This window comes from Lonchura striata, chromosome 19 (genome assembly GCF_050655825.1).
Source record: "Lonchura striata isolate lonStrDom1 chromosome 19, ASM5065582v1, whole genome shotgun sequence".
Taxonomy (NCBI): domain Eukaryota; kingdom Metazoa; phylum Chordata; class Aves; order Passeriformes; family Estrildidae; genus Lonchura; species Lonchura striata.
In genome coordinates, this window is record NC_140721.1 from 6290338 (window position 1) to 6311673 (window position 21336).

The 21336-nt window shown below is 47.2% G+C and overlaps 1 protein-coding gene across 8 annotated transcripts in view; it reads left to right on the forward strand.

Annotated features, from left to right (window-relative positions):
* Nucleotides 1-21336, forward strand: part of AP2B1 (adaptor related protein complex 2 subunit beta 1) — a 76016-nt gene that overhangs the window by 50488 nt on the left and 4192 nt on the right. For all 8 annotated transcript variants that reach the window (XM_021550980.3, XM_021550983.3, XM_021550982.3 and 5 more), the window contains 5 exons: nucleotides 1092-1238; nucleotides 2489-2634; nucleotides 5091-5220; nucleotides 13313-13397; nucleotides 14130-14216. In XM_021550980.3, coding sequence (XP_021406655.1) covers nucleotides 1092-1238; nucleotides 2489-2634; nucleotides 5091-5220; nucleotides 13313-13397; nucleotides 14130-14216 — 595 coding nt within the window. The remainder of the gene's footprint in view (nucleotides 1-1091; nucleotides 1239-2488; nucleotides 2635-5090; nucleotides 5221-13312; nucleotides 13398-14129; nucleotides 14217-21336) is intronic.

A 21336-nucleotide genomic window follows, 5' to 3' on the forward strand; every position in this document is an offset into this window, starting at 1 on the left:
GAGTGTGCAAAAGGAATGAAACATGGCTTGGAGATGCAGTGGGCAGGAGGGAGCGTGCTTCCAAGCCACATCCTGAAGTGGTGTCCCCTAGAAAGCTCCAGTCCCTCTTCCTAGGACTCTGTATCTAGTAATTCAGTGAGGAAAGCATGCTCAGCTCTGGCGGGAGGGCTTTTCAGAGACCCTTGTTGTGGCTGCAGTCATTCTCTCTCCTTTCCCTGCAAATCTGGCATTCCTTCCTTCCTTCAGCACAGGGCAGAGGAGATCTGGTGGCACAGAACACCTGTACACACAGGCAGCCCACAGCAGGACATGGGAGATGCTTCTCTGTGGTGATCATACCTACAAAGCCAGGTCTCTGCCCTCCTGGGCCAGCAAAAACCCAGCAGGCAGTTCTGTCCTGCTCACTCTGCCTGTTTCTGGGCTGCTGGCTGGGGAATCCTGTTCTCAAGCACAGCATTCATCCTGCTAGGAAGAGAACTTGGGAGAGTAACTTGAGTGGGACTGTCCCATCTGAAGCTGGGCACCTAAAGGTTAATATTCCAGCTTTGATGCCCTCATTTAAGTCCTGGGAGGGAATGATTGCCCTTCTTGCAGGAAGGTTGTCCTCTGGCAGACTCTGCTTCATGTAATGAACCTTTAGGGCCTGAGTGCTGAGAGTGCAGAGTTCTGGCTTTGGGTGGGAGTACACAGCATGGTCATGACTCCCTTGCTATCTCTGGATATGCAAAATCTTGCAGATTCCTGAAGACTGACATAGCTGGGGGAAGGTTTGAAGCATTTGATCGTTTCCCTAGGTTTATGTAGGGTAGATCCACAAAGCATATTGTCTTATAAGGAGGAGATATAGTGGGAACAGATAACTGGAGCTATAACAAATTATGTGGAAGCTTGGTTGAGGTGACAGCCGAGTGCAGGGATTAGCTGCCAAGAGCTTTGGAATTCAAATGCATAATTTAGCACTATTGATAAATCAATGGGGAAGCTGCAAATGGCTTTTAAATATTTAGGATATTGCCCGAGTTTGTGGTTTATTTAATAAGCAGTGCTCACACGTGATATTAATGAGTGCCTGTTCTTTCTGACTCCTCCAGGTGGGACAGACCTACATTCCCTCCTCTGTGCCAGCCACCTTTGCCCCTTCTCCCACCCCAGCAGTGGTCAGCAGTGGACTCAACGATCTCTTTGAGCTCTCATCTGGCATAGGGATGGCTCCTGGAGGATATGTGGCTCCCAAGTCTGTACGTAAGGAAAAGCAATCATCCCCAGTTTCTTGCCTCCCCTTGAGCTACAAATCTGACATTGCTCACCTGTCCCGTTTATTGTGGGTTTCTGGTGCTAAAACTTCAACTCAGTCCCATTAGGAGTGCCTTGGGCTTTTCCCAAGTAGAGTAACTACGTGTTGGAGGCCATGTTGGTTATTAGTTACAGACTTTTTGCATTTTAGCAGTTCCCTCATTTTACCTGACAGCATTTCTCTAAAGAATGGCTTAGATAAGATTTGAGACTTTTCATTGTGTCAGAGCAGCTTTCCTGCAGACCTGCTTCTTAACAAGCATCCCCAGAAAACTGGGGGCAAGACAGAATTTGCAACAACTTTCCTAGCAGGTTTGTTTGTTTATTTGGAGGAATCCAACGTGACAGTGGAGATAAAATCATGTGGTTGGGATGATGGTGCTGCAGTGGGATGCAGAGAAATGTTCTGTCAGCAACAGAAGTCACAGAGGCTTTGGCTGAAGCATGGAATTGGGAGAGATCATGAGACACAGAACATGGTTCTGGAAACTGGCTGTGGAGCAGCCATAGGGAGCTCAGGTTCCTGAAAGGGGATAAACAAAAATTAGCACTCAATTAGCACTCCATGGGTGGATAATTTTAAAGCGTCCTCTGAAACTGAGTATCTCAAGGTACTGCAGACCATACTCAAAGATTTTGATTTTGGTCTTTGCAATTATCGCACCTTATATAAAAAAACCCACAGTAATTCAGTCATTTTCAGTTAAGTAGTGCCTCATTTTGTACCACTCAGATCTGGGTCAAATCACAGAGATGTGAATCCAGAACCAAACAGGTAATAGTATCAGCCCTGTGATTTTATTTGGTTCAAACTTTAGTGTTGTCCTGCCTCTAACAGCCCAACCAGCCCTCAGAGAAGTCCAGCAGTAGAGTGGGTGAGTCTCACATTGCTGTGATGGACACAAGCTGTCCCTGCTCTTGTGCACTTTAATGCTGTAGTAATTTGATTTCTTCTTCTGTGGGTGCTGTGAACAAATATGGATTAGGAGCAGCAAGGTTATTCCTCAGTGGTGTGCTAAATCCTTTCAACACCCCATGTCCCATCTTGCCTGCAGTGTTTCTTTAGCCTTTCTGGGCTCAGTGTGCCAGTCTAGGTGGATTTTTGAGCTCAGGACTTGTGTTTATTGGAAAACTCTGCTTGTTTGTTATCTTCAGGCCAGGCTGCTCATGCTGAATGACATCTCTTGTCTTCAAGGTTTGGCTGCCTGCAGTGAAGGCTAAAGGATTGGAGATCTCAGGCACATTCAGCCACAGGCAGGGACACATCTACATGGAGATGAACTTTACCAATAAGGCTTTGCAGCACATGACTGACTTTGCCATTCAGTTCAATAAGAACAGGTAAGAAGTAATTAGCAATGCACTGTGTTCAACAGATTGAGCTCTCCTGGGAAAGGAGTTTGTGCCTACGCTGCTAAATATAAGGAGGGCTTGTGCTTAGGTGTATAATGCAGTTATGGAACTAGCTTGGATGATAGAGCCTGACCTCTCCATCACCCCACAATTGTGTGAAAGGGCTGAAAACACAGACTGATAAATCTGAGAGGAAACAGGCAGCAGACAGTGCCATCCTTCTCCCAGCTCTGAAGCAGCATCTGCCCCATTTAACCTCAGTGGAGTTTTCCAGCAGCCTTATGAGTTGTTAGGCAGGGTGGGGAGTCTATAGCCAGTAAGTGCCCTGGGCAAAGCAAGAGCACAGAGGCAGGATCTGAGCTGCACAAGTATCAACCCATGATGCCTCTTCCTCCTGACTTAATTGCTCTGCTGCCCCTCACACTGTCTGGAAGCACAAGACTATTTAATAAAGCTGCTTGTCTCTGAAGGAGTTGCAAGTTCGGAGCCTGTGGCACATGTTCTCCCTGTAATAAGCAGCAGAACAATTCTGTCAGAAGCAGCAGCCACTTGAAAGTTCAGAGCTTGGATGATAGAATTCAGATTGTTCTTGGAAACCCATCTCAGACAAAGTACATGACATGGCAGCACAGCCACGGTGTCTTCCCTATCCAGAGAGCTTATCCTGTGGCTTGCTGTATGTTATCTTCACCAAGGACCAGGCTACTTCTTATCAGGACTGCAAAGAGTATCTTGTGACTGACATGTTCTCTATATTCCTTAATATCACTTCACTGGAAAAGGCTTCTCTCTGCTGAAGATGCACTGAAACCATCTCTTTAATCTCACTGTTGCAAATTCAGGATTTCTTGGGACAAATAAGATTTACTTAGAAAAGTCATTATGCTAAATAAGTCTTAGTAAATATTCTCCCTGGACTGCCATATTTTCTGGAGAGTTTTGCTAAGCTGCTGTATGTGAATGTTTCATGCAAATTAACCTGGAAGAAAAGGCATTCTTTTTGTGATTTTTCCCCCCATCCATCAAGCTATGTTTTAGCCACACCTACTTCGAGGATGTAAAAAGTTTAAATACTGTACAATAAACCAGCAGTTTTTCATCTTGCAGCACAAGCTCCATATACAATCTACTGTTATTTATTTACTCTTTTCCAAATGCTGTTCTCCTATCAATGCTTTCCACTGTGCCTGGTGCATTAGAAAGAGCTGCAGAGGGCTGATTATTTAAGTGTAAATATTAAGGTTTGTGATTGGGAAGTTTCTATTGTTTTTCCCTCCTTTCCTGCTGCTGCTAATGGTATTCACTGCAGTCTTGGGATAAAGCATTTAAAAAAAAATAAAAGAAAGCTAAAGCTCTGGTGTGCTGTAATATCACAGCCCCTTAGCCCCACTGCAAGTTTGGTTCCCCTCTGAGTCTTAGGGAAAACACGAGGGTTTGTGTCCTCCAAGGTGAAATGGCTGCAGAAGGCAAATCATGTGGCTAAGCCCTTGCTAGGAATATTCCTATTTCAGCTTCCTAGAGCTGAAAACTAAGGAGAACCAAGAATGGGGCATTTATTGACTTCTGAAAGAGTGACAAACTTGATAAATGTGTCTTACTGTGCAGAGACAGCATCAGGCTTTTAGTGAGTAAATAAAAATCCACACCTATCCATCCTGCAAACACCCTGAGACCTCTGAGCTAAGGTGAATTCTGCTAAAGAAATGCATTTACGAGTGGACATCAAAACATCTGGGCTTCCATCTGTTTTGGAAAGCAACTGGTCTGTAGTACAGGAGTGCTGTGTTAAATGTGAGATGCTTTCCCTCTTCTCCATGCTCAGCAGAGGTGCCTGTGGAATTCAGTGTTCCTTGGACTGAAGAGGCAAGTAAACATTGCTGGGACACATCCCCAGTGAAGGAGCCTCCAGCCAGGCAGCTGGGCCAGGTGCTGTCATTCAGGACCAGGCAGCTGCATGTGTTGATTCATTTGTTCTGCAGTGCTGTTCCAAGCCACATGTTCTCCCTTGGCTGGCTGGTTGTTGTGTGCTGGCTCCAGGTCCCTCTGCCCCTGCAGCAGCCGTGCAGTGTGTGATGCACCCTACCTGCAGTGCTCTGGAGCTCAGGAGCAGAGAAACTGCACCTGGCTCTGAGTCCAGGTCATTCCTTGCTGGGCAGGCTGGTGCTCAGCACACAGACCAGTGCCATGTGGGAAATGGGAGAGTTCCAGGAGGTGGTCCCTGGGGCAGGGTGGTGAATTTGTCAGCAAATGAGTGAGTTTCCCCTGCTTTGTCCTACTTTGTCTGCTCACTTGAGCTGTGTTCCCTCCCTGGAGCAGCAGCAGGGGCACCTCAGGAGTAGTGGGAAGATGAGGCAGGTGATGCTTGGCAAAAGGGACATTATATTTTGGACATATTTCAGACAATGCAAGGCTGCTCTCATCACCTCTGTTTTTCTCTTGCCCAGCTTTGGAGTCATCCCAAGCACCCCCCTGGCCATTCACACACCTCTGATGCCAAACCAAAGTATTGATGTCTCCCTGCCCCTCAACACCCTGGGACCAGTGATGAAAATGGAGCCTCTGAACAACCTCCAGGTGAGGATTGTCTCCTTCTGGGCAGGGGGAGCTCAGCAGGTGCCCAACACCATGTGATAAGGCTCTAATCACACAATACCACGTGTAAACAGTCAGACCTTGTGGATCTGGGCCTCAAGTCTGGCCAAAACCTAGTCCTCTTCCTTTTCCAAGCTTTCCCCAGAAAAACTGAAATGGAAACTTGTTGAATTGTATGACTTTTCAAACACCTCAAACCAACTGCTTGAATCTGTATAGATTAAGGGCTTTGTTGCAGTAACACTGTTCTGTAAACTGGGCATGAGGTTTGGCTGGACTCAAGAACTGGAGCAGATCTGAACAGAGGAAGTACCTGTGGTGGAGCAGGCAGAGAGAGCTGTCAGTAAGAATTGAGGCAATTAAAAGAATTGCAGGAAAGATGGCAGCTGCTGAGTGATTAATATTTCTCTAGTGCTCTTAAATTCCAGGGTGTTTCACAGAGGCACATCCCTGACCCAGATAGCTTAATCCAAGGCAAACTGTGTTCCAGGAAAGGCAGAAGAGAAATGATGTGAGCAGCTAATGTTTCATTAATGAGAGTGTTGGTGCAGAGCAGGGACAGCACTCCCTGGGGGAGCCTCTTTATCAGATTGGGCTGTCAATCTGGTAAAGGCAGGAGAGATGCAGGGAGATGTTCCCCCTCTGCTTTGGACCAGAGACTGTCTCCAGTGGTCTGGAAATCATCAGGCAGACAATTCTCCCTGGAAGGAGGCTCTTCCCCACTGCTGCCATGCTGTGGAGTGGAGGTCAGCAACTCCTGCTTCTGCTCTGGGTCTTCCAGGATGACTTTCCCAGTATCCCAAAATGCAGTTAACTTGAACTGCAGCTGCCTCTCTCACCTCAGGTTCCAGGAGGTGGAACTGGGTTGGGTTCCTGCAGTGTAGCAGCCCATAGAGAGAAATATTTTTAAGCAGCTCATTCTCTTTTTAGTTTAAGAGAATGCAATGGAAGTTACTATTTATTCTGCCTCAGCAACTGTTTTTTCCCCTTCTTTTGACTTCCATTCTGGGCCTTATGACTTATTGATGAGTCTTTGGGCTAACAGCTTGAAATAGCTTTTCTGGCACTCAAAGGAGCAGTCCCACACTCGGGCTCCAAGCGCAGTCATGCGACGGGGGAGCACAGGCAGTGAATGAATTCCATGGCCTGCCTTCCACAGCTGGCCCTTCCAGCCTCTGCAAGAGCTGCCTTCCCTCTGCAGGTCACGAAGCTGAGGTGGCATTTGGGTCAGCTGTGGTGAAATCTGGCTCCTGCTCTGAGGGGAACGTGGAGGTGACAGTCCCAGCCAGCCTCCACAGCACTGGGGACTCTCAGCGAGGCACTCTCAAGCTCCTTTGATCAGGAGGGAAGTGAAGTATTTGGGTTATTAAATCTCTGAAGGGCTTGGAACACAGTTTGTTTCTTGTAGCATCTCCTGCTAGAACAAAGCTAAGAGAAAACATGTGAGGAAACCTCCAGCTACCTTCTATTGAGACAGTGGAGCATTCATTAGTGCCAGACTCAGTTGTTAATTTGCTAACACTTCTCATTGCCATAGAAGTTGGCTGCCCTTTTACAATTGGGGAAGCTGCCATATGGAGTAATAGTATATTTCTCTGCAAAGAGTTGAATCATGATAGCAGATGCCAAGTTAAAAAGAGCACTCCCCTTACTTTTTTGACAGCAGTGGGCTTGATGGAGATCTATCAATGCCCTGACAGGCAAGGCTGTGGTTTTGTTTTGTGGGTTCATGTAGAAAGGATTTGTCTTGAAACATTCAGAAATCGCCTTGGTGACCTACTTAGAGAACAATTTATAGCATAATATAGGAGTAGAGAACACAAATATTCCTGTATTCATTGAAGAACCAAAACACTCATCAGGTTGAATTTACTTAATGTGTTTTTTTCCTCAGCTAGGGAACATTGAAGCAGATGTAGGGCTGGTTTCAACCTGAGGACCTTATGTTCATCTCCTATTCTGGTGGGAGTTTTTTGTTTTTAGTAACAAGAAAAATAAGTCCTGAAGTAACCAAACTGATAGCTTTCAACTTTTTGTCATGTTAATTATACACTTCAAAGACTAGTTACACATTCCTTAGGCAACTATTTCAGAAGTAATGAATTCATGTCTTGTTCAGGTTATTTTTATTACCATTTCTAATCTTTCACCCAATACAGCTCACTTAATCTTGACATTTGTAATCATGGGGAGAAACTAAAATATTTGACAAGGTAACAAAAAAGACATTTTTGCAAGAAGATGAGGAGGACTGAAATATTTTCAGAGGCTTACTTAGGTAAAATATAGCTGAAAAGTCTTGTGTTTGCTAGTCACCTTGCATCTTGTGATACTGAATGCCAGGCTTCTCCCTTGCATCCTAAAATAATCATGATCATTTTCATGACTTGTTGACTCAGCTTTAACTCCCAGTCAAGCGGAGATTTACCCAAAGGGTAAAGCTAGACTGGACACAGCACTGAACAAACCCTAGTCCCTGCTCTCTGGTTTATCTTTTTCACTTCTGTTAGATTAAAAACCTGCCTTTGGAGTGTGCCTGTCACTAAAGAAAATCTGACATAGTTATTTGTGTGCTTCTGATTTCTGGTGGGGGACACCTTTGCAGTGCCTTGTCAGCGTTTTTGGGGCTGCCTGGAAATTGTGGGTGCTGTGGTCAGAACATGGCACCAATAAATAACAGCAAGCCCTTGCCCAAAGGTCTGTGAGAGGCTGTGCTGAGCTTCCTAGGTGTTTGATAGCCATGGAGACATCTCTGGGAGCTGTGCAGTGTTGCCTTTTTACAATCAAAGCAGTGGTGACACTGCTGGTGACATATGGGCTGCTAGGGCCATACCAGGGGGGAGAGTTGGGCTGGGGGAGGTATCTTTGCCACCATGTGTGTGAGACCTTCAGCTCTGAAAGAGGAAGATGCCTCCTAAATTTTTTTTTTTTTTTTTGCACTGGTGAAAATATTCTTTCCAGATAGTTCTTCGAGTCAAATTTAGAGTTAGAAAATGCCTGGGCTGAGAGGCTTTCCATGCTAAAAAGAACCACTTTTCCTAATAATTGGCATTTTAGCAGCTATGAAATGCTGTGAAATTGGAATACCCATTGGAGCACATGAGAGTTGCTCCCCTAATCCTGGAAATGGGTGATGTGGAGCCAACCTGCAGCCAGAGTTTCAGAGCTCAGGCCTGGCCTGTCATGCCACAAATATGATCATCTCATTTGTGAGATTATAGCCCCTTGCAGGAGACAGTGCAGGTGAAAATGAGCTGTAGGCACTCCTGGAACAGCAGCAAGTCTGCCTGAGGCTGGAGCCACTCTTGGGATCCACCTTCATAATGCACCATCAGTGTGTCACATCCTGCTGTCACCTGCCAGCCCTGCTTGCTGCAGCCACAGAGCATGCAGCTGAAAAAAGCTGGAATGTTTTAAACTGTTTTTTTATTTTATTCAGTAAAATTATCTGAGTGTGGAAAGGAAGGATCTGCCAGCTGCATTTCTCCCTGAGGAGGGGCACTTGGGAACACAGACTTGCTGCTGGGCAGCGTGAGGTGCAGGACACTTTGGCAAAACCTTTTTGTAGAGACAGAGGAGGAAGGTGTAGCTTCTTCATTGAGGAGATATCAGTGTTGCTGATGCAGTGGATGGTGCTTATCCTTCCAGTCTGTAACTCATCACCTGTGCTCCTCCACGCTCCGGCGTCTCGCAGTGCAGAACCACTGGAGCTCTCATTCATCAGAGCTGTTAATGTATCTCAGGTCACAAACACAGCACTCAGAACTTGGAGACAGATTTCACACATCCAGCTCTCTGTGGGAATCGTTGTGAGCAGCAATTCCAGCCAGCAGATGTTCACCCTCCAGAGCCTGCTTGATAAATGACACAATATCTGCCCGTGTGTGAGTGGTGTCAGAATCCCTGACCAGCCACCACAGAACACCTGTGGGTAGCTAGATGGGGAAGATGCTGCTTGGGTTTGTTGCCTGGGTTATTCTTCAACGGTCTCTGCTTGTGAGAGTCTTATTTCAGCAAGGAACCCTCCTGGGAACACTCTGAATTAAAGACTTGGATCACAGCTTGGCATCTGTGGCCAGTTCCTCACTCAGCTGTGGAAAGCTGTTGGTTTGGAGGTTAAGAGCACGTCTGCCACATGGTACAGCACATTTATAAATTGTACATTGTGAACTTGAAGTGCAGCAAGGCACAGGAGAGCACAAACCTTCCAGTAAGTCTGTGTTCCCTGACCATTGGTGTAACCCTTGCTGTGCCTGCACAGCTCCAGGCTCATCCCTGTGGGAAGAGCAGAGGCTGCAGGCACCCCTGGGATCCTGAGAACCCTGCCTGTCACACAAAATGAATGGAGGAGCTGCATTCCCTGGGGGCAGACTGTCACAGAGCAAGCCATGACCTGCTGAGGTAAAAAAGGCTCTGCAGAGGAGAGTTGTTCTTGCCTTAACAGTTTGGCTGTTACCAGGCTCTAAAGAAAAACCCAACTTAAGTAAATCCTTAATTTAGTGTAGGTGCTAATGGGATTCCAAGTGGGTATGTTGTGTACTTGCTGCTGATGGAAAGCATCTGTGTTGCTTTCAGACTTGACTTTGAAAGTCAGTTCTGTTGCTCAAGTCTGAGATTTAAAGCATCAGAAACATACAGGATTGAAGAAAATAACTTGACATTGTTCTTATGAGGTACTTCTTCCCCAAAATACCATGTTTGGGCTGTCAGAGGGCTGGACTGCAAGAAAGCTCTTCAGAAGGGTGCTCGTGCTGGGAGGTGAGCAAATATAGACCAGGGGTTATTTCTAGAGGTACTGCTTCCTCTAGTCAGATCATGAACAAGGCATAAGTAATTGGTGACCCTGAGCCGATTTTTAATGGGCTCACACCTTTTCAACAGTCAAGTATCACATGAAAATCTGACACCTTTTGACTTCTATCCCTCAGAGCTTTGTAGGCTGCTTGACTAAATTCACAAGGTACCAATATTTTTTTTCCATCTCTAAAAGATCACAGATGGAAAGCCATTTTTATTAAAAATGCTTCTGTTTCAACTCTGAAATGTCTGAAGCTAAAGGTCTAGCTAGAGATTTAATAGTTCATGTCCAGGCCAGCAGGTTAAAGCAGAACCATGAGCAAAGTTGGTCTGGACAGGAGGATTTGTTGAATGCCAGCACAAGTTCTTTTACAGGCATGTCAAACCTGGTGAGACTTCTCAGCTCCTGCTATCACATCAAATGTCTTTGCCTGTCTCAGGACAATGTTCCCACCTGAGGAGCACTGGATTGTTTTGGAAAGTCACTGTTATAACCTCTCAGCTTCTTGCAGATGTTGCTGTGGATCTGCTCTCTGCCTGTGGCTGCTTTTGTAGCCTGTCAGATGGCATTGGATGCTCCTGATGTGGAGCATGACCTTGGGAAGCTGTTACCAGCTCAGGGGGCCTCTTCTTGGTGTGAGTTTCCCCATCCAGATGTCTGCAGGTGCTTTTTGATGGACCAGATCTTGTGGAGCACAGTTTGGGGGAAGTGTGGGGTGGTGACCAACAGAATCTCATTTTGAGGAGCTCCCCAGTCATGTCCCAGTGCTGTAGGTTAAGGAGAGCTTTTTCCACCCTGTGTGCAAAAGTGATTTGTGACAGCTGATTCCTGCATTATTACAGCTGCTTGCAAGGTGACATGTGATGCCATTCCTGAGCCCAGAGATGCAGTTTGGGAGGAAGGCTGCCATGTGGCTTGATTTTTCTTTACTGGGAAGAAATTGCACTTCAGAGCATCATAATTGGGTAGCTCTCCAGAGATAGCCAAAGCAGCTTACTCAGTGTGTTTCTGCAGAGTTGAGAAGCAGGTCAGCAGATACCTTTTTATAGCATCCTTATAACTGCAGGGACAGGGCTGGCATATTAATTTGGAGTGTGCCTCTAGAACCGTGACTGGAGAGAAGGAGCTGCTTTCCAGCCCCTCTTGTAAGAAACTGCTGTTGTATGGCAACAACAATTAGCTACCAAAAGCTAAGTAATCTCTGTTGTTCTGAGGCAAGGCAATTAATCATTAAATCAGACTTGGAAAAGATCTTGGGTCTTGCAGTGCAGTCCCTGCTATGCTTTGTTGTTTTCCTACAGTTCCTCTTATTGAGAGCATTGTCAAGGCTGATTTTAGGTAGTCCAAGCACTGGAGCTTCTCTCTTCCTCAGAGGAATTTAGTGCTGCTTAATAATTCTCACTGTTGGTTTTCCCAGACATTTAGCCTAAATTTTCCCTCTTCTGGCTCATCTCCATGACTTATATCCAAGCACAGCATCTGGAATGGCTACACTGCTGTCCCTCCCCCAGCTCTCCCCTCCCAGACTCTGAGGTGCATTTTTGGCTCCTCACCCAATGTGTTCCATCATATTTTGCAGTGGTGAATCACTGAAATCCACCCACCAATCTGCTTTTACCCCTCTTATTCAAACACTGAACCCTCCAACTCGTGAGCATGACGCCAGCAATCAGAGCATGTAACAACTCCCTGTTACAGAGAGCCAATCCCAGGTTTTTCCTCAGTTACACCATCATTTACGTGGTTTTAGTGGGCTTTAGACTAATCCCTCCTTAATTTGGTTTGCACTGTGGGAATTAAATATAAGCTGCTACCTTTAGTGGTGGCTGAAAAGTAGGAGCACCACAGATAGTCACATTTACCTTTTTGCAGTTCTTTGCATTTCTGAGACCTTGCAATTGCCAGAAGTTTGGGAGTTTGATCTCCTTCCACTTGTTTATGGCTTGCATGCATGTTTGATCAGCTGACTGCTTTATTCCCCTTCCTTATCTATCCTTAACTGGTTTTTACCAACATTTGTGGGTGTCCTTCTCAACTTGCCCCTATGGGACATTAGATTTTCCCAGTAGGACATCAGTAGATGTAATTATTAATGTCAATGAGGTTTGTCTTGCCATAAATCTTTGTAGCAGCAAATTTATTCCTTTGGCTCAGCATTTAGCATGGTCTGGTTTGTGTTTCAGGGTGACAAACTGGACAACTCCCTCTGGGGTTTTTCAGACGAAGTAGGAGCTCAAATGGCTCCCAAAACTCCCCACACAACCTCAATTTTGGGTCTTTCTTACAAGGCTTGAGATTCCTTTCTTGCAGCAATGGGAGGTGTCTACTGAGCTGTGCTCCCATGACAGGCTCCCACTGTGTGGGCTGACTGGGGAGGGCATGAGAGGCATGGAAATAAAGACCAGAGCTGCCTTTTCCTGTGCTGTGTTTTGGCAGTGCACCTCTCAGACCTCCCATTTGCTCCTGCTTGTCCCAGCAGCTCTCAGCCTGGGGAAAACTGTTAGCAGAGATTAGTGGGGAACATGGCAAGTGTGTGTGATAAAGACAAAGCAGATAAGGGTAAACTCCCTGGCTGGTGGAGTTTAATGACACTGAGAATTAAGTCTTTTGTCAAGTGATCTTTTGTTACCTGATTGCTCTGTAGCAGGGCTTTCTTCTTCCAGGAATCAACACCCTGCACATATTCCCTATTTAGATTTTACTGAGGGAAAGGCAGGAATCTTGGGAGATGCTGCAAGGAAGATGCAGGCAATGGACCCACTTGAGGCTTTCTAGAAAGTGTCTGGACTGAGACAGGACTAATCAAAGAGGTGAAAAATAAGGAAATGAAGGTGAAAATGAAGAATGTTGCTCAGGGGTTTGGAGCTGGGGAATTGCAAGAGTGAATGGCAAGGAGGGGTGATGAAGAAGCTGATGGGCAGTATGACAGACACTACAGTGCAACCAAGAGGTTGGGATGTACCTGGGAGGTGTAGGGAAATGGGGAGAGGGAAGGGCTGGACAAGAGCAGAGAAGAGCCAGGATGCTGCTGTGAGCCCCTGAGTGGAACTGGCTCTGAAGCAGCACAATAAAAGGTTCACAGGAACAGACTGGGCAGCTTCCAGTGAAAATAGAGCAGGGGACTGGTCCTTGTCTGAAACTGCCCAGGAGCTCAGTACCATCCCATTCAGAGCTGGCCCCTGCTCAGACAGCACTCCAGGGTGATGAGACTGGGTGTGATCCCTTTGGTGTTCCAGCTGAGACTCTTTAACCTCCTTGGGTTTTTTTCTGTGACAGGTGGCTGTGAAAAACAACATTGATGTCTTTTACTTCAGCTGCCTAATCCCTCTCAACGTGCTCTTTGTGGAGGATGGCAAAATGGGTGAGTGTTCTGGGGTGTGTGGTGAGCCTCCTTCAGCCAGGCTGTGCTCCCAGCTGGCTGCAGGTGTCTCCTGGCTCAGTTTCACCTGTGCCTTAACCTTCAAACCATTGCACCTCAGCAGGTCTGGTCTGGTGGCCTGTCCCTGTTGTCCTCCAGCTCCAATACTGCCAGAGCCCAAGTCCCCTCCTCTCATTCTCTCTGCCAGACAAAGGGTGGATCTGTTTTCTTTGAAGCTGGTTTTTTTTTTTTTTTTTTTGTATTTGTTTTGGTTGGGCTTGTTGTAGTTTTGGGTTTTTTTGATGGTTTGATTCACTTGAATGGTTCTAGAATTTGCCCTGTACCATTTTCACTAGAATTGGTGTATTCCTAGTCACCTTTATTAAATTTTTGTTTGAATTAGCTGGAAGTTGCTAGAAAAGCAGCTTTCACTAGCATAATCCTAAATGTGTGGATCTCCTTCCTTCTTGTCAAATCCTGCATCTTCTTGGCTTGTAAACAGCTCCTATGGCAAAGACTATCTCTCTTTTGGGGGAGGCCAAAATCCATCAAAGCTTTGCTGCTTTTACAAAGAGATTGAGGTAAATCCAGGAATAAATCCTGGATCTGACCCCAGCAGGGCAAAAAGTTAGCAAAAGCCCTTTTGTGTGTCTACCCTGGAACACTGTGGTGTGTTAATCAATGCTGGGGTCCTGTGAGGATCCAAGAGTGCTGAGGGGTTTTTTTTGTTTCTAGAGCGCCAGGTCTTTCTTGCAACATGGAAGGATATTCCAAATGAAAATGAGCTTCAGTTCCAGATTAAAGATTGTCACCTGAATGCTGGTGAGTAGCTTCATTCTGCCATGCTGAGAGCACTTTTTAATGTATTGCCATTAAAAAGCACCTTATTAATATCACCTTAATAAAACAGGCTGATGGCTAATGAAGAGGTAAGTATTGCACTTTTGAATAGAACAGCCTGGGATCCTAGGGCTTGTTTCAGTCAAAAACTTTAGCTGGGTCTCCATAAAAGCACATCTAAAATCCCAAGTCTTTGATTTGACCGATCTGTGTCTTCCTTTCATTCTGGACTTTGTATTCTTGTTTTTCCCTTTTATACTTTGCTTCCCTGCAAAGCTGCTCTTTAAATGGAGCTGAATATGGTGTTGGGGCTGTTCAGCAACCCTGTCCTGCTGCTGTGAGTTTTGATCAAAGTGTTCCAGCCCCACTGCATCCCCTGGGCCACTCACTTCACCTTTTGCAGCTTCTTTCTTCTTTCTGTTGTGAAAGATTTAACGCTACTGACACTACAGGGTGTTGGAGGAGGACAGGCCATGTGGGAAGGGTCTGCTGTTGTTAGCTGAGATCTTGATGCATTTGGATCATGCTTAGTCCTGTTCAGTTTGTTTGGCTGTAGAGCTGCCTCTGTGAGCATCTTGTACGTGTGACCTTACTACGGCTGAAGGATAAGGGAGTGTAAAAGAATGGAATGGGGCCAGCTCAGCAGCTCTGCTCCTGTTCTGGAGGTTCTGGACAGGAGCCAAGTGATTCTACCAAAAGCTGCTCTGTTTCACAGATGAAAGAAGTGTCCCTATTGATTACCAACCCTGTAACCTTTTTATTCTCTCATGCCTGCTATTATACAATGAACACCCTCGTGCTTCAATAGCAGACAGAAACCATGAGTCTCTTTGTACTCATAATTATTACTATTTTGGAATATAAAAGCTGGAGCACGCAAGAGGAGGGGAAAAATAGCAGCTGTTGGACCTTATGACTTGATTTCACTGTGGGGTTTCAAATAAGAACAACCTCTGTGCCTTCCCCAGTCCTGCCTCTTCTCCTGACTGAGCTTGGCATTGCCTCTCCCCCTGCACTGCAGAGCTGCTGCTGCTGCCTTCTGCCCTGGCCATGCCATGGCTGAATGCAGGGCTCTTTATCTCCAATCAGAAACACTGGAAGCTGCTCATTTTGGTGTTGAGGTGCTGGCTGGAAGGAGATGTGGTTGGGAAGATTGGTGGTCCTGCAGCCTGACCTTCTCCTCCTCCCTCTGGAAGAAGATGTTACGAAACGTGGAGTGACAGAATGCTCCCCATTCCAAAAGGGTTTGCCAGCTCAGGGCCAGACTGCTCAGAGGAGAATAAGTTACCAGCTGTCAGGAAGAGCAGGGAGCACCAGGCAGTTCCTCTCAGTGGGATCTGCAGCCTTTCCCAGGGAGGAACGTGGCTGCAGAGCCTCTCCAGAGCACAATCCATCCCTTGGGATGCTCAAGGGATGCAGGACCTGCCAGGACCTGCCAGCCTCTTTGGCAGAAGGTGGGTCTCACCTCATAAACAGATTCCAAACACTCCAGCCACTGAGGCTTCTGTTCCTGTGTTTCCAGCTGCTGACACCTCCTCCCTCTTGCAACTCCTGCTTGACCAGCTGGGCTGGGGCACGGGGCAGGCCAAGAGCTTGCAGGAGAGGAAACTAGGGAAATCTTTGTGCTTGCCCCTTGTATTTTTTCTACCAGTGCAGCCCTGACTCAGCCTGCTCACATTGATTTCCTACAGGCAGTAACCTCCTCTAGCTCAGACCATCCTTAGAGCACTAAGCCTTGCTTGCACAAGGATCAGCCAAATCCAAAACCCATGGAGTGCTGGGATTCCAGCATCCTCAGCGGTGCAGCATGGCAAGTGAGACACTAGGGCAGAGGCAGGGCAGGCTGGGTAAAATCTGGTGGGAGCTGAGTCCATCTTCTAGTTTACACCAGAGCAAGGGTGTGTGCCTGGCCATGTGCCTCAGTAGGGTGATAATTCTTCAAGATTCACAATCTTGATTGTTTAAATCCAGTGAAAATAGAAACTATCCATTCTTCCAAGAAGAGCAAGTCTGGATATAAAATCTTTAGGAACTTGATCCTTGTGGAGGAAGGGCTGATTCTGTTGCAAAGACTCTCCTCTGGGAGATGTGTAACCCCAATAAAGCTCTTGATTTGGGCTGTCAGTGGTTGTGCTCTTTGCAGGTTTGCAATGCACTCGTGGCACAGCTGCACAAAACTCTGCAGATTCCAGCAGCTCCTCAGCAAACCTGAGCAGAGACTGGGTTTGTGCAGCCCTCCAGCACAGGGAACAGCTCTGGAGCACTGCTGGCTCCTTGGAATGAGCTGTTATCCCTGCTGGGATCTGCTGGGATCAGTCATTCATCCCTAGCCTGAGCCTACCCACCAGGTGGTGAGTGCTCAGAGACACCATTCATGTCTCAGCCTCACTGATCCCAGCCCAGTGACGTGAGTGGAGCTGGAGCTAAAAATACTCTGCTCCCAGAGCTGTGCCCTAACACAGCTCCAGCAGCCACTGGGAGCTGTGTGGAGCAGCTGTGCTGGGAGAGGCTGGTCAGGAGTGTGATCCCTGCACCCTCAGAGCCTGGCTCTCCTTCTCCCATTTCTCCTTCTCCCAGCTGCAAACAGCCTTTGCTTTCCCGAGTTCTCACATCTGTGCTGTGTGAGGAGCAGGGCTGAAGTTCTGTGTAGATATCCTGGAGGCCCTGCAGGGCAGTGAAGCAGGGAGTGCTGCTCTTTTTCAGTGGAGAAACTGAAATTTTAATTTCTTTCTCTCTGAACACCCGGCACTTATTCCCTATTTAGCTGTTACGAAGGGAAAGGCAGGAATCTTGGGACATGCTGCAAGGAAGATGCAGGCAATGGACCCACTTGAGGCTTTCTAGAAAGTGTCTGGACTGAGACAGGACTAATCAAAGAGCTGAAAAATAAGGAAATGAAGGTGAAAATGAAGAATGTTGCTCAGGGGTTTGGAGCTGGGGAATTGCAAGAGTGAATGGCAAGGAGGGGTGATGAAGAAGCTGATGGGCAATGTGACAGACACTACAGTGCAACCAATAGGTTGGGATGTACCTGGGAGGTGTTAGGAAATGGGGAGAGGGAAGGGCTGGACAAGAGCAGAGAAGAGCCAGGATGCTGCTGTGAGCCCCTGAGTGGAACTGGCTCTGAAGTGAGTTGGGCTTGGAACAAGGATTTGTTGGGGGCTGGGATTTGATGTGTCAGAAAAGCAGTGTGTGAGTTTCTTGTGCATCAGAGCTGTCTGTCACAGTGCAACAGTCACCTAACAGCACCTCCTGTGCAAACTGCAGACTTCTCTCCAGGTTATTGCTTTTCCTCCTTCAAACAAAAACGAGATAAACACAGACAGCAGAGGAGCTGCTGTGGGAGTCTGTGCTCCCAGGCCTTTGTAGGTAAAAGATCCATCCTGTGCCCACAAGGCAAGCCAAATAGGATTGGTTTGAGCTTTGGTGGCTTGCAACAGGGATGGCAAAAAAAGCTCCTGTCCCTGGCAGCTCATCCCAAAGCACTGAGCAACCAGAAAGTCTTGTTGCAGGTAGCCCAGAGCATGGAAGTGAAGCCAAGGAGAAGGTGCAGGCTGTGGGATGAGGAGCAGGTACCTGTAAGTGGGAAGTGGGGTCTGATCTGTGGGCTGATCTGTGTCTCCACCATCTTTGCTTCCCAAAAAAGCAAATCCTGCACCTTTGAAGGTAATCCCACCATTCCCCAGTGACTCGGGGGTGCTTAATTCTGGATTTGGGGCTCAGGTTCCCAGTGGTGAGAGATGGACCTGGCCTGAGGCTGTTCCTGAGGGCTGCAGCTCTCTGGCTCTGGAGGAACAAGTCCCTCTGGAGCTCTATCATGGGGCCAAGGTGTGCTTGGGATGCCCTGCACATCTTGAATTCATCAGAGCTGTTCTGTGCATCAGCCTCTAAGGAAAAGGCTGGGAAAGTTCCCTGGAGAAAACTTCATTCAGAAATAATGAAATCACAAGCCTAGTATTCTCATCTCTTTTTAATCCAGTGCTAAATTAATTTATTTGGGGTTTTTTTTAATGAAAATACATTAATCTAGTGCATGAAAATAGATTCCTTAACTGTTATAGCTCAAATATTCTGGGTGCTGTTGGTGCAACTGAGGTTTCCCCTGTAACTGAGTGTGCACTGAGGCTCAGTTTGCCTTGTTTACACTGGGTTTTATTCAACATGCTAAGTTTGACTGAATTCTAAAGGATCACTACATTAGGATATGCAAATCAGATGAGCTAAATGTTTTTCTTTTTCCTAAACACTGCTTACCCAAACCTACAGAGTGAAAGAAGATGAGCTGACTTGCACATAGAGATTGCCTCCCATTTAATGGTACTCCATCAGTTGCTGTGCTGTCCAGCACAGGAATTTTGGTTTTACTTGTTCCTTACTGGTCCACAATTTGGTGTAAAGCAGCAGCTTTCATGTTTGGAGTTGAACGTGGCTTTATTGGTATGCAGTGGTCACTTTGTTTTCCTCCCCCAAATAATTTGCTAATGCCAGAACAAAGAGAAATTGGATTTTATTTTGATGAAACAACCTGGGGGATAATAATACACAAGCTTGCATGGTATGTTTATTTTTTCCTCTATGTGCAAATCTTGTGGCTGATAGTTTAATAAATTACAGAACTGGTGCATATTGCATTTCTTGGAAATGAATGTACTGTCAGAACATTGCCCCAAGTGCCTCCCCACTGGATCAGCCTGTGCTTGGTATTTGAATGCAGTTCTTGCCTGGATGCTCAGAACCATCCAGGTGCTGCTGGAAATGACACAGGGATGTTATGGGCTATCACAGCATAAAATATCAGCATTAATTATGCCTTCTGATACAGAGTGCTTGTTGCAGATTGCCACGAAGGTCAAACAAGGTGTGTGGTCAGTGTTGGCTCTGAGTTGTGCCTGTCCTTTGTGCAAACCCCCTGCCAGGTGCTCATCTTGGCTCTCTGAGTTCAGATGTGAAGTTCTTAAGCTGGTGGGCAGAAGATTTAAGCTCATCCTTTGCTTTACCCAGGAGAAAAGTGCTGTTAAAAAAGGATTGGGTCCCTTCAGTGCCAAGGAGGAGACCTTGTGAGCTGTTCCTCCCTGTGTTTCCATGTGCACTGCTTGGCTGAGGGACTGAGGTCAAGAATTCTGTTTAGAAAGGAAAACACAAGGAAAACAAACCAAGCAAACCAGCCCTGAAAGCTGGGCTGGTGTCAGAGGCTTCCCTGGCCTGGGGGATGGCCAGACCTGCCTGTGTCCTTCCCTTGTGCTTCAGGAGAGTTCTGAGAATAAACCTTGAGACCACAGAAAGTTGCTGTGCAGGGCCAGGTGTGCCTTGTGCTGCTTTGCTGAAGGACTTGTGTGCTCTGCTTTGCAGAGTCCCCAGAGTCACCCAGCCCTGCTCCTGCCTCCCTGAACTCTGGGGGCCCAGGCTCAGCTCCCTGCTCCCAGCAAGATCTGCCTGGGTTTATTTTCTTTTATTTTTTTTTTTAATAAAGGCTGTGCTGTCACATGGCATTAGCGGTCCTGCCTTCAGCCAGCCACAGCCTGCCACTGTTGCTTAGCAACTCTGATGATCTCCAAAATCCAAATTGCTGATACTCCAGAGCACAGGAGGGATGGGAGCTGCTACCTGGGGGGAGAGGGGCTCAGTTCTCACCAGGCCCCAAATCTCTGCTTGAAGAGGGGGCAGGAGGGTCAGGCAAGCCAAGCATCAGCTCCAGCCTGCTCACCATTGCTCTGGCTGAGACAGGGCATCTTTTGGTGGGGCTTTCTGTGCTCTTTGGAGGATAAGTGAGGTCAGGGGAGCAGAAAATAGGCTTCATAGGGTTTGCCCTGCCTCATTTCCCTCCCTGTGTCCCCCTACAAGCACATTCCTGCTCTGAAATCTGCTCCTCAGTAGAGGCTGGGGATGTTTCCATGGCAAGAGGAGCCATCACATGAAGATTGTGGTGTAAGAGCAGCTTCTCTGTGGCTGTCTCACCTGCTGAGCTCCCTGGACACAGCTCCCCTGCTCTGCCATCACACCCTGTGATGGGGTAGCAGCCAAAATTGCAGCTTCTCATTCCAATCCTGCATCCCTGCTTCCCAGGGAATGCCTTTACTCTGACAGAATCTCCCAGCAGACGGGAGGCTGCTGTGGCAGGTGTCAGGGTTGCTGGAGAAAGTCCTTGCAGGTAGTTCCACCTTCAGGATGCACGTCCAGAGGGGTGAGGTTTAACCACAGCCTGTCAAAATGGGGCAAACAAAATCCCATTTAATACCAGCAACCCTCTCAGACAAGGCTGTCCTGTCTGAGCCTGTGCTTGTGTTGGACACTGTGCCTTCCCAAAGGGCAGGAGCTTCTTGCTGATGGCTTGGGAGCATGAGAATATGAGAACTGGGGATTAATTCCTGATGGGTGATGTCTTTGCAGCTTGGATTAATCCCAGGTATGCTCCCTGTGAGCAGGGACTGCTCTGCACTGCCCATTTCCCAAGTCTGGCTGAGTTTATTGTGGAGAGGAGGAGTATGGGTGGGAGGAGGAGACAGGCAATGAGGGGTTTTAAGCAAAAGATCTCATTAGTTACATATATCTGCCAGTTTCCATAGTAACTGGGGAAGAGAGGAAGCCTAAATCTGAGTGAGTCTGGGTAGCTGCATGCCTGAACCATCCTGGACCTGCAGGGAGCTGCTCTGGAGCCCAGGGAGCAAAGGGATGCAGCAAAGGGTCCAGGCTGTCCTGGGGAGAGGCAGTGGACCCAAGTGTCTGCATCAGGGTGTGGATTTGCCCTTTGCTTCCTCCTCCCTCCATTCCCTGGGGCATGAGCAGGCTCTGCTGTCCTCTCTGCAGTCCCTCAGCACAGACTGGTGTCCACTGTCAGATCTGGCACCCTGTGGATCTCCGTGTCTGTAGGTGCAGGGATGGATTAGAGCTGCGTGGTCACTTTGTGCTGCTCCTCTGCTGCTGTCCTGCTCCCTGTGCTCCATCGGATGGATCCCACATTTCCAGTCTCTGGCCTTTCAGTGCAAATTGGTTTTAGGCTGTTTCTCTCCTGCATTTTTTGTCAGTAGTGCCCAACCTGATCTGAATGACCCAGCTTAGAAAAGTGTTCCACCTGCCCCAGCAAGGAGTTAAATTTCTCTTGCTG